The sequence below is a fragment of the Triturus cristatus genome, chromosome 2_2 (assembly GCF_964204655.1).
Source record: "Triturus cristatus chromosome 2_2, aTriCri1.1, whole genome shotgun sequence".
NCBI lineage: Eukaryota > Metazoa > Chordata > Amphibia > Caudata > Salamandridae > Triturus > Triturus cristatus.
This window is the reverse complement of record NC_140582.1, coordinates 359,072,405-359,085,454: the sequence shown is the minus strand read 5'-3', so window position 1 is coordinate 359,085,454 and position 13,050 is coordinate 359,072,405. Positions and strand designations below refer to the sequence as shown.

Below are 13,050 nucleotides of genomic sequence, written 5' to 3'. Positions count from 1 at the left end.
TTGGTGCATGGTGCTTTTGCACGCCTGAGACTGCGTGTGGTCCGTAGTACTGTTTACGAGGTGCCCCGTGATCGCATTGCCCCCGCAGCATGAAACATCGTCCATGCTGCTGCATTGCTGTTTGTGGCCCGAGCCATCATCGTAACTGAGGCTGTGAGTGAGGATCACCGCCACCGGCCCGAGCCGCAACGTGCTTCAGGATTTCTTGAAGCTAAGAAAGCTGCAAGGTGAAAGGGATCGTGATCGTTGTTCACCAAGAGGAATCTGCCCAAGATCGTCAACGAAGGAGAAGGCAGCTCCGTAACCCATCCGGCTACAGCGTCGCCTAACAACGGAGCTGCAACGTCATCGGAGTCGCCGAGCAGGACGTCCAACGAGCAGGGAGAGAGAGAGCGCGAGGCAGAGCACCCCCCCAGGTAAGGCTTGGACTACGGTCGGGAGCCGCAAGCATTTTTGGCCTGGGGAGGCGTGCAGGAGGAGTACAGGCGTGCTCCGAACTCTCTCCCACTGCACCGCATTAGACGCGCTGAGTCCCCGAGAGACCCGTACCTGCCCAGCAGTACCGGGGCCTCCCCTTTAAGCTTATGACCGTTGTCTCTGGTGTTGGGGCCTAGTGGTGGCCCGTGTTGACCACGCAGATTGGCCCAGAACATTATTCCTGGCATTATGAACTGCCTGATTCTTGCATTACGAATCGCATTATTCTTGCATTATGAACTGCAGTATTTTTGCATTACGAATCGCATTATTCTTAGATTATGACCTGCATTATTCCTGCGTTACAAACTGCATTAGTACGTGTATTAAGGACTGTGTTATTACTACATTACAAACTGCATTACGTACTGCATAGCATTGCATTAGGACTGTAATAGATCATTGTGAACTGCTCATTAATACCGCAAGAACCTATAAGTGATTGCTGGCCTAATAACCGGCAAAGTGAAAGATTACGAATACGCATATGTTGGATTTCTATCGTTTGGTCTCATCGTATTCCTTTTGATAAAGATACCGCTATTTTTATAAAAACCAGTGTGGTATTCATTTGTGGTGTTATCACTGTGTTACTGGCAGTGTGGTTGCAAATACTTTACACATTGCCTTGGAGATAAGCCTGGCTGCTTGTGCCAAGCTACCGGGGGTGAGAAGGGGTTATCTAAGAGGGTGTCCCTCCTTTCCCTGACTAGAAGCAAGGATCCCTATTTGGACTAAGGTACCTACCTCAGCCAAATAGAGACCCCGAGTGCTAACAATAGTTACCTCAGGACTACTTCATAACAAGAATATCTCCTGAATGCAGAGACACATGTAGACTGCAGCAGCTCTAGCACTGTAGGAACTGTATAGCCTACCCATAAAAAACTGAATTGCTTTTAAGGCTCTATGTATTGCCTTCAAGGCACTTCATAACTTAGGACCTGACAATCTAAGACACAGTTTTTCCTGGTACATTCCTTCTAGACCACTCCGGTCTTCAGCTGCAAAAAATGTTATGGTCCGTAAACTCAGGAAACCCCTATGGGGAGGCAGAAGCTTTGTCACCTGTACAACTATACTGTGGAACACCCTCCCTCTCAAACTAAAAGAAATGATAAATCTTCTTCGCTTTAGGAAGGCATTAAAAACCTGGCTCGTTAATCAATAAGCACCCTGGATTCTCTCTTATGGTACCCCTAAATAAGTATAGCCCTCTAATACTGAATCAGACAAAGGCAGCGCCAAGACGCCCTCGGGCATTTGAGCGCTTTATAAGAATAATTATCATAACATAACATAGTGCACAACAGCATTTCTGAGCCCAGGATTGTCCTACATGTATTGAATTTTGTGCCCATCTACTGATGAGTTCTTTCTCTCATGATACCCGTGCTCATTAGTACCCCTTGTATCCACAGACACTTTTGCAGGCCTGGATGTACCAGTGCCCATCATCATTCTCGTGTCGTCCAGTCTTCATGTGTCCACTAGTATCCTTTGCCCCCCATGTGCTTCTGTGTCTGTCAGTGTGTCTTTTAGGGTTTTCACCAAACTCAGATTGTGAATACTTCTTGTCCTCACCACTTTCTGCATGAAATCACTGCTGCCTGCCAGTCAACATTTTGACTTCATAGTCAGTGCGAACATGGCGCATGTGAAAATTAATGGCAGACTAAGTGAAGTGAGTTGTCTGCAAGTCTGTAATCCACACTACGAAGGGCATAATGGCAAAAGAGGATATGAAAAATAATAAATGGCCCTAAGACATAGGCTTCCTGAGTATAACAAGAAAATACATTTGGGGAATGGTTTCATTAATCACAATTATGTATCAAATCTGACACAGGCAATTCTGAAAAAATATGAATTCTGTAATATTACAATCACATGTCTAGAAGACGTGTATCGACAGCCACACAGTAAATGCTGACAGGGAGGGACACCAAGCACACTGCATGACTTGGCTGAGGGCTGTCACTGAATTAATCGCTGACGATTTGTGTGAAATCTGCTGCATCTTTTGAAGTTATTATGAATTGATAAAATGCTTCATCAAATGTAATCCTATCAGCCTGCAAGGTCAATCTGATAAATGTAAACGCTGTTTGAAACAATGTCTCAGACAATTGAGCCCTAATAGCTGGACAAAGTCTCTAGCCCACCATTGGGTTCTCTGAATTCTGTAAGACCTCTCTATTCCTGGGCATTGCTTTAACCTTAATTATTACTTGCAGCCAGCAGACCATTTGAAACTGTCTCCTTTAGGCCCTGCAACATTTGTTTGGACCACTAAATCTGAATAACTTTGGGGAACATTTATTTAAAAAGACAGTTAATGTCACATCTCAGTGGCTGCTGAATGTCCTAATCACAATATGGGTATGCACAAGCATCTGTGAGAGGTCTCTTATGATGTTATATGTATTGTCAAATGTAAACTTTATTTACTCAGTGTGTAAAGTTCCGATACTCCTTTCTCCCTTCCAGTCAAACTCCGGTTTGCGTAATCCGATCTTAACCTGATTTCAGACTGCATACTCTTCTATGCACAGCCTCTTATGCTTGAGATGCTCCTGTTACACCAGAAATGTCTCTTTAAAGCACTTCGCTACTCTTTGAAATCAAGTCCATGCTTTATAAAAAACACTTAACATAAAACCAATGTATTAAATATCTGAGCTATGACCAGCAGACATCTCAACTGAAGTGAAAGGAACCCACACGCATAGACACAAACCCGAAATTCTAATGCTGTGCCAAAGCTTGATCTAGATAAAGTTATATTTGACCCATACATTACCCAGGATAGCTGCTGTACATTGCACCCTATCTGTGCATGTGCAAACATAAAGGAGAGGGCACCATGATCCAGAGAATCATTGAGCTTTGGGTGATAGCAATGAGGGCTTTGAACAAGTAAGTTTGATTAATAATAGAAAGACTAACGCTTCAGCCATTAATAAAAGACAGAAGTCAATCTATTAAGGCCTTGGCCTAAAAGAATAAGGTTTCTCCACTTCTTTTACTTAGAGCTAAGCTCCTGAATATGTGTATTGCTCACCTTCGTCCATGCCGTTTAGTATCTCGTTCAGCTCATCCTCAGTGTGCTCACAGTAGTGCTCCTTCCAGCTTTCCCCAGTTTCACTGTGGAGGATCACCAGCTCCCTCTCCTTGCCCCGCAGCGCTGCGAAGTGAGGAATCTCCACAATCACAGGCCTGTGTTGGTTACATGAAAAGACTCAGTGTGGAAGGCAGAGCGGGAAGCCCAGGGCTTCAACTCAGGCTAATAAAACGTGATCTCACATACCTATGCATTTTATTTAATCTTTCGACAAGCCTGAACTACCTCGTTGATTATTTAAATAAACTGACTCTTAAAGGTATTTTTTAATTAGTAGACTTCCATGCCAAAAGACTGTCCATATAAATTATAAAGGGACACCGGACAGTTAAAACCTTTTCACGTACTCTAAATAAAAATGTGGAGGGCCAAGGTTTCACCACAAATTCTGTCACCAAATATTTGATTGTTTCAGGAAAGAGAAATAATGAGAATAATATAAGAAACACCCTGACTCATTAAATTTTATTTCTATTACCCTAAATTATGCTAACACTCTTTTCATTAAGGGCAATAAAAACAGTAATGGCCTGCCACGAGTCCCACCAATCCATAACTCCTGTAAAGCTTACAAGTGTGCCTTCTATGGTTCCAAATTATTACTATTTTAGCAGTGCAGCAAACACATAATACATTTTGTAAACAGAGTAGCAGCTCTGTTGTATACATCTGCAGTGTGAGACATGTCATGCTTTAACAGAAAAAACACACCTATAAGTAAAAAAGGATACAAACAATCCATAAAAACAAAAACCATATATCACAGGGATTGGGTAAATTGTCCACTAGTGTACGGCAAACACAATGTAAATCATAAAATGGGGACAATGCCATGGTCACAATGGTAAAAAGAAAAAAAATATAATATAAGAATTGGGAACTGGCATCCATCCAGTTGTACTTAAATATCTCCTACCCAATGAATTTGGTCCCGGGAGGCCCAAGCTGCAGGATTCTGCTGACCAGGCTTTCACCCTCATTAAGAGGGGGAGGAGCAGTAGGCAGGTGAAGTTTACTGAATGCATCCAAAGCAGCATTGGAAGAAAGAAGATAGGTAAACTTTCAGAGTTGTGTTGTTTTGCTTTTCGAAGCCTGTCCCAGTGCCTTTTGTGGCCCACACACAGGAATCAGGAACTGCACCAGTAGATAGTTCATCCATGCAGGGTGTCATGGAAGAGTTAAACCTTGGGTCTGGCCTTAGACCACTGTACGTCACTTCACAAACATTCATAAGACGCATTCACTCCTCTAAATATTATGTCCATTCGTGAACAGCAACTTAATAACATGCTTCTGCCAGGAACACCATGGATCACAGTGGTAACATTCTCAAGAATGAATCAGTCGTTGAGTGGTACCACAGAAGATCACAGTGGAACATTTCATGAATATCTAACATTCAGGAAAGGAACCAAGAGGGGAATGTGGAACTTACTCTGAAGGAATTAGAGATAACATGTTCACGTTTTTTCATCATTGCTTAAACAACTGTCCAAGAAGTTAAGTAGGACACTGTGTAGAACACAAAAGTAGTGTGCTACGTCTTTGTGTATGGCTGTGAAGAAGTGAAAGGGTTTGCAGTGATGCACCACCATGAAATAATGAAGGAGAATGGCTATGCTACATGTGATGCCTCTGTTACATTTAATGTGATTACAATAATGATCTTGAGTGATCCGCTTCTTAATGTAGGACTTGGGAGCAGAAAGAGCAAAACGAACTCCATGGAAATGGACTGCACACATGACTAGAGAAGACAGGATAGGTCAATATGCCACAGAAGCAACTGCAAAACATGGGGTATATTTACAAAAAAATGGCAAGCAATTTTGCTGCCGAGTGCTGCATCATTTTCTAAGTACAGGAATGTGCCGTATTTACAATACAGCGCATCCCTGTACCCAACCCTGCGCAAAAAAAGCAGCCTAGCACCATAACAGGCACCCTTGCATGCCCCTTTGCACCAGAAAACTGCCTTGAGGACCATGTTTACAAGGTGGCATTAAGCCATGCAAAGTGTCTTAGCGCCATATTGTAAATATGCAGCAGAGCACAGCACCACCGGAGCATCGCAAAAAGTGACACTCCGGTGGCACAATGCCCTTGTAAATATGCCCCATGATTTTTATTAATGCAGGAAGAGGCCACTATCAAATATATGAACACACAGTCATACACATGAGAACACACGTTTACCCACAGCCAGACTCACACATGACCGAACTCGATCACACATACATAAGCATGCAGGCATGCACTACCATAAACACACACATTTGAAATACAGAAATCTGTTGACTTGTGGGACAGATTGTAAAGTTTTTTTCGAAATGGGTTCAGTAGTCCAGTTATTTTCAGAAACTGAAACAACCCAGAACTTGTTTACAGTTGGTATGTGGCACGCGTCCTCTGCTTCACAGTCTTTTCTTCTCAGACCACTGGGTCTGCATCCTTTAAAAGGCCACATTGCCTTTTGTGATTTTAAGCATAGTGACTTTGAACAATTGTAGTAATTAGTGTAATTAATCCTACACCATACACCCTCTGAAAACCGGCTTTGCACATTTGTGACATTGCACACTTAAAAATGTTGTGGATATAAAATTCACTCTGATTTAAGAAACAGGTCACCTGTGATAAAGAGTTTTTGAAGACTAGTCAATTTATATTACATCTAAGCGTCGGCTTAGCGTACAACATTGTACTAAAATGTTTGTTACTGCAGCTCTTCTCTCTAGACAGTTTGAAACTTACTATTATAAACATATATGATATACTATAGAGACTTTTCAAAACAACGGGAACTAAGATTTACACACTCATCTAATTACTTCATTAAATATATGTTTATCTTCACACCCTGAATTTCAGAAAACAATCCAATCCAATAGCTAGAAGCATTTTATTTTGGCTGTTGTGTGGGCTGTTAGTTTTAACCTAGGGAGGAGTTTTGTCTCAGCAGTCATTCGTCGCTGTTTGATCATCAAATAGAGAATTTTATTTTAATGTAATTTTCTCAGATGGAAAATGTACCTCTACTGTTGTAAAAGCACTGACTTTGACCAGATTTATTTAGCCCATGTTGTTTTCGGTTTCTGCTTCTTAACAGCAGTCCCTGATGGTGTTAGGTTTTTGTACGTGGGTCAACAACTGCCCATATATAACAAAGAGGAAATAAAAACAATGGTTGAACAATCAGGAATAATGTCTCCTTCTTCTCACTCATAACAGAGACAAATTGACCGATACATTTCTTAGAAGCCCTGTGCTTCGTGCTGTGCTATCCAGATGAATAAGTACACTTTTTCCACTCTTAGAGGAAACTAGTGATTGATGGAAATGTTTTAATCAATCTTTACTAATGGAAATTCCTCTGTGTAACATTGCATTTCATCATTTTAGTTTCTGTCATCATTACACAGCCAACGCAATCAGCAAATGAGTGTCTGACCCTTCACCCTCGCTCAGAGCTTGCGTTCCTATCTGCATTTGGGATGTCACTCCAGTTAGACAGTTTTAGCCAAGACTAATCCACATATGACTGATTTTCTTCTGTAGAGGAACAGATAAGCAGCAAATGGTGGAATGGAATGCAGATCTGAGTCTTTCACACTCAGTAACTTAATGACATAATTTGCATCTATCGCATTGCTAAGTTGTTCCTCTGGCATGTTTCCTTGATGTTTAAGTCTAACTTGCAATATTAAAATGAACAAATGAATTACTGCTTCAAATGATAGCGGATTGCAAGTGTAAAGCTGGACATTAAGTAAAGATTATAATTTACATTAGGTAGGGAAAAGGTCACTCTGGATAGACTTGATGGCCCTTACGGGGGAAATCATTCCAGATTTTCTCTTAAACACAGCTCTCATGTCAATGTATAAGTAACTGATTTTTATAGGAAGTTTGAAAATTGATTAAAGGAACTATTAATCTTGGTACCCAAGGCAAGTGTTTAAACTAAAGGAAATCAGACATTTATTTCTGTTAAAGAATATTCTGCCTTTTGAGAAAACTAACATGCAGTGGTTTGCTTCTTCTGATTTCCTTGATGCATTAAAGATGTTCAGCCTACATACAGCAGCATCAAGATAATCTTCTCATTCCCAACTGGCAATTTAATGTTGTTTTAGGATCTACAGAGGTGGAAAGAAAATGTCATGTGTTACAACAACAAAAGAAAGTTTTTTTAAACCATCCATTGGTTGGTGGTGTGGCTCAGTTTATGATCTAAATGGTGTGTTCCATTTAAGGTCTTAAGAGATCCTGGGTCTTGTGTACAAAGTATGTATTAGGTAAAAGGAGTCGCAATTTGCACACCACGCTTTACTGAATGCATTCTTATTTTGCAAACTGATCCTTGTATTTATAGGCTGGTTCACATAATAGAGAATTGCAGTTGGTCACAATTTAACTTACCTCATTAATATTAATAAGGTAAGTCGCAATTGTGACCCACTACTACTGGCTAACACCATAAGTATGGTGGCCCGAGGGGGTCAGCATGCCCCCATGACTGAGATTGCTTTTAAATAAAGCAATCTTTATTTTTTTTTTTTAAATAGCAGCCCGTTTTCCTAAAAGGAAAATGGGAAGCATTTAAAAAACAAAAGAAAATTAAAATGTTTAGAAACTTTTAAAAATGTTTTTAACCATTCACATAAGAGAAAAGGTTTCTTGAATGAATACCCCTTTTTCTTTGCTAATCGGTTACCACCTCCTTTCAGTTGGTGGTAAAATATTAATATTTTGAGACCAAAATTTGGTCGCAAAACATTAATACACCTTAAGGAATCAGAATTTGACTGGGGTACTCTTAAAATGCCCCTTCCAAATAGCAACTCCTTAATGTTTCCTAAACCCATTCAACGATCCAGATACTCTTTTCTGAAGAATCAAATGGGATTAGTACATTTAAAGAGGGTTTTAGCATTCGCAAACCATCTGATTTATTAAATAAGGCTTGCGAACGCAAAAGCTCTGTGTAGAAGAGGCACTTGGTATTTGAATGCAAGACTTTGTGAAAGGCTTTTTTTAAAGTCGGTGTGGGGTGGTTGGACCTGGAACACCAACCACCCCTTGTTCACACAAGGCTGGAGGAACTTGCGCTGGCAGGGTGGAGAAATGTGAAGCAGTGAGGTGGAGCAATAAAGCATTCTTACCCTGGACTGTTATTTTACTTGATGATAACAGACCTCTTTGAAATTGATACAGAGTGTGTGGTTTGACCCTTTCAGAGAGTGAATGGGTTTAGGTCATGTTGTCCACACAAACCTTTCCATAGCCTTGGGCACTGTTATTTAGTAACCAATCTTGGGTCACCATAACCTCTGTGTCAGCTGAGTCACCTGGCTACACTAATGTGGCTTAGCTGTGGTTTTTGGCTGGGATGCAGCTTCCATTGGGAATGGTCTCTGAACTGAGGATAAGGGGGATCAACTGGAATGTGATAATACATTAGCCATTCAAAAATTGAGTCCTAGGGAAAGGGACAGGAATTGTGCTGAGCCCGATGGCAGACAAGCCAGACCTATAAACGCTCCAGGACAGTTTTAAAAAAGTTATCTTGGCTTCAGGTGTTTATTCAGGAAAATCCAAAGGGGTGTGGAACTCCCCATTCACCTCACTGGGGTTAGTTTACAATGTATGCCCCTTTCAATAAATGATGGTGCAGGCCTGTTCAACTCCATCGATTGCATTATATTTTTCAGGTGTCCTTCTACTATCGTATGAGTGTCAGTGAAGAGAACCACCATCATCTCCAACTATGATGGGACCATTCATTCCATTGGGAATATTGTATTTAAATGCTTGTTGTCAATGACGATCACTTTTATAAATGGTCTTCACATCACAGCCTGATCTCGGAAAGATTGATGATTATTAAAATAAAAGACACAGTGCAGTACGCCATCTAATGGCGGTGCTCCATTTGCAGAATGACTGTAATGAATATTAATTCATGCATTGACGGGAATAGCCCTGTATCCCAGCAGCATCAAATATAAGACATGGAATTTATCAACCCATTCACCCTACATCCATCATGTTTCAGCTTGCTTCACTAATTCAGATGATCTCAGACCCGCTACTTACAAACCACTAGTGCCTGAATCAGATATTGGTCTTCTTATTGTAAAATATTTCTAATCAATGCTTCCCAAACTTTTTGTGGTGCATGCGTGATAAATACAGAATCAGCTTCATACTCATCTACACACGCAATGTATCCATGCTGGAAAAAAAACATAGGAATAAGTGGCCCTTGTTGATATCAGAGGTTATGATCATTAGATCATGAGACCACAATAGACCATAAGGCAGCAACTCTTAGAGGTTTGTAGCATACAACTATCAGCCCTGTGACTCCAGACATTGTGCACTGATGTATATACAATGTGATAAGTGGTAGTAACAGTACAGGTTGCAGAATATCTGTGCCATTAACCTTACCCTCACAACAAATTGCAAGCTGTTTAGCAAGGTCCAGATGCATAACAAAACTGTTTATTGACAGTTTGCAGACAAATATCTGTAGGTTTGCCAGTCAGTGCAGGGTTAATTTCAATGGGTCTAAAAAGAATTAAAGGGATGGGACCCTAACAGTGGGACACAGTAGACATACAAAAGTGGAAATTATTGTTGTCCAAATTAGTTAGAAGGCTCATACATTTCCATTAATCATTAACCTGCCTGGCGCACTCACTCATCACAAGAGGAGCGAAAGGAACACGATTTTAGATTCTGCTAGTGAAATAAATAGCATCTCTGTGTCTATATTCACTGCTCAAAGCCTTATTTTTGCTCAGGTACATGCTATAAACTCTCTATAATGCAAGTGTGGCAAAAGGATATTGGCAACAGATCTAATTCCAGTACAGAAATACGTACACTATGTGTGCCATGGCCTGTTGGATGCAAAAAAAGGATGCTCTATGGAAAACAAGCTCTATATTTCTATTTTATGTGGAGGCAAATCTACCTGTAATGTTATGTGGTGCAGTCTACACAATGGAAAAGGGGATGCTGTTCAATAGAGCAAACAAGCAACACAACCATGATAGTTTATCAGCTTTGCGATATGCTTGTATGGATCTGGTAGAATATCTGCTGGCTTAACACAACACCCTGGAAGGCCAGCGCTTGCTTACTCTATGCCATTGCTCTTAGTCGTACAATGTTACTCAGCCAGAATCTGCCTTTAGAGGCTGTCACATAGCACCTTACCCAAGGAACTGAGCCCCAGAGGGTCCAACTTCGATCAGACGGCTGGCCAGACCCTCCCCTTCTACCATTGGAGGCATGGTGGCAAGCCGGTGGCGCTTCACCAGGCGGCAGGTCACTCTTGTCGGTGCAGTGCATTTTCTTGGTGGAATGATGATTCTCAGCCCATTGTGTCGGCAGCCTCGCATGGCTCCACCACGGGCATCCACCATGAAACTGACCAGGAAACTGAAAGGGAGAAAACAAAGCACAACTTAATGGCGCGCAGCTCATGACTGTAAATCACAGACACATTCAGAAATATAGTATGGTTTGTGCAAGATGGAAATACAGTATTTCACAGCTTATTTTTCCGCTCAACAAATAATCTCATAAGCCTACATTTCATGATCCTTTGCATGGACTTTTTCTTGCTCATTGGATAGAGTCTAAATATCCATATGCATTCCACAGTTGAGAGCATAGAATATTAATCCCCAGGCCACATACAAATTAAAAATGGGGAGAGTACTCCATTTCTAAATCAATACAAATGGAGGGCATACTTTGAGCACTGTCTTCAGCACAAACCTGAGTCTGTTCCTGTATAACCCTGAAAAGGCTTGATAGAAGATGCGAACAAGCCATACTTATGAGAAACCTCAATATTATTAATAACGTCATGTATAAAGTATTACACAATATAGACAACAATTAAATAATTCCCATGCTGTTAAAGTAACCACCAGAGCAGGCAATACAAGTCAGGTAACCATAGAGAAAAGAACCTTCTCCAGCCTGGACCATGGCATGCATCATGATTCAAGGTGAAGCAGGGTCACGTGCTTCTCTCAGCATGCACTCACAACCTCGCCAGCCTGTGAAGTGTACATTGTGGCCTCACTCTTTCTTGTTGTGTAACACCCTGAGGTAGGCCAGTTAGCTGGATGTTGTGTTCCATGATTAAAGAAATCAGCTTCAGCTTTTGTTCCTTTCGTCAACACTGGTGGAAGGCACATTGCTCAGCAACTCTGCAGATGAGTGACAGGTGTTTCTGGCCAAGGTTAGGTGATGTGACCAGGAGAGGTGAAGTTCAATCTTTTAGTACCTGAATAGCAGTCAATGTACTTTGGTTGATAATAACAATGTTGACTGTAATTCTCTTCTGCTATGAATTGCTGAGCCATATAGCCGCAAACTTACCTAGATGAACTGCAGTAAGTAAATTTCAAACCCACCACAGCATAGTAAGCCACAGAAAATTATGCTACCCTTATAAAGTATTAAGGGAAAACCTTTGACAAGAATTTTAAAACTCTTTACAGATTAGTGGTGTAGTGTGAGTTTATTTAGAGGCTCTTTCCGAGAGAATTTTCTTTACTGTAAAAATGCTAAGCTTTTTAGATATAGGTGAAAACACCCATCTTTTACCTCAATTGAAATGGGTGCATATGGAAGAAGGAGCCTTTAATGAGCACTCCACCAGCCAGTGGTAGGTTAATCATATGTTCACCACATTCTGACCTACTCTACACTGCCTGGCACCTTGCCTTCCTTCAAAAAGAAAGTGTAGACTTCCCAACTGGAAAGTAAAATGTATTTTTGAAAAATGAAATGTATGAAATAATTTGACGACACTGATTTTCAATCGTTGAGAGTCAGGTTTCTCTGTGCAAATTCCAAAGAAAGGACCCTGGACTCATACAACAATGGAGATCCAGGCTCTGTTGTTCTAAGGCTCATTTACAGGCCTCACAGTCTGTAGTGTGTTTGCGTGGACCAGTGCCTTCGAGGACCTTGTTGTTTTGCATGTATTGATTACAGTGCTGTTGGCCAACTAAACAGCAAACATTCATCATGTACTCAGAGTGACCAACAACTTGCAATAATACCCACTTAATCTAATTACAAATAAACATTCTTAATGCATTTTAATTGTTTATATGCTGAGAAGCAAACAAGATTTGCTACTGGTTCTAGCCACGAAATAAGCAACATTGCAGCAAATGTTAGGAAATAAACCTACTTTTTGGCAGTATACTAAACAGGCAGTGATGGTTTTCAGTTTCATACCTCTGTGAATTGCTTCTATGATGGCTCTCTTGAAATTCCTAACAACAGACCTCCTCTGATCAACAACAGTGAAAGCTGTTTGTGGATCATGTACTGGGCTGTGTTGGTCAACTAGAGCCTGTACAGCCTGCCATTAGCCAGCTCGTGCCTAGCCATGTGGCATTACAATG

General features: G+C 41.0%; 1 protein-coding gene across 15 annotated transcripts in view; it reads right to left on the bottom strand.

The window, feature by feature from the left end:
- Positions 1-13,050, bottom strand: part of ANK2 (ankyrin 2) — a 1,556,458-nt gene that overhangs the window by 241,506 nt on the left and 1,301,902 nt on the right. For 12 of the 15 annotated variants that reach the window (XM_085641446.1, XM_085641452.1, XM_085641444.1 and 9 more), the window contains 3 exons: positions 10,832-11,056; positions 4,518-4,616; positions 3,542-3,696 (listed from right to left, as the gene is read on the bottom strand). In XM_085641446.1, the coding sequence (XP_085497572.1) occupies positions 3,542-3,696; positions 4,518-4,616; positions 10,832-11,056 (479 nt within the window). The remainder of the gene's footprint in view (positions 1-3,541; positions 3,697-4,517; positions 4,617-10,831; positions 11,057-13,050) is intronic. The other 3 variants (XM_085641448.1, XM_085641449.1, XM_085641453.1) reach the window with 1 other exon arrangement.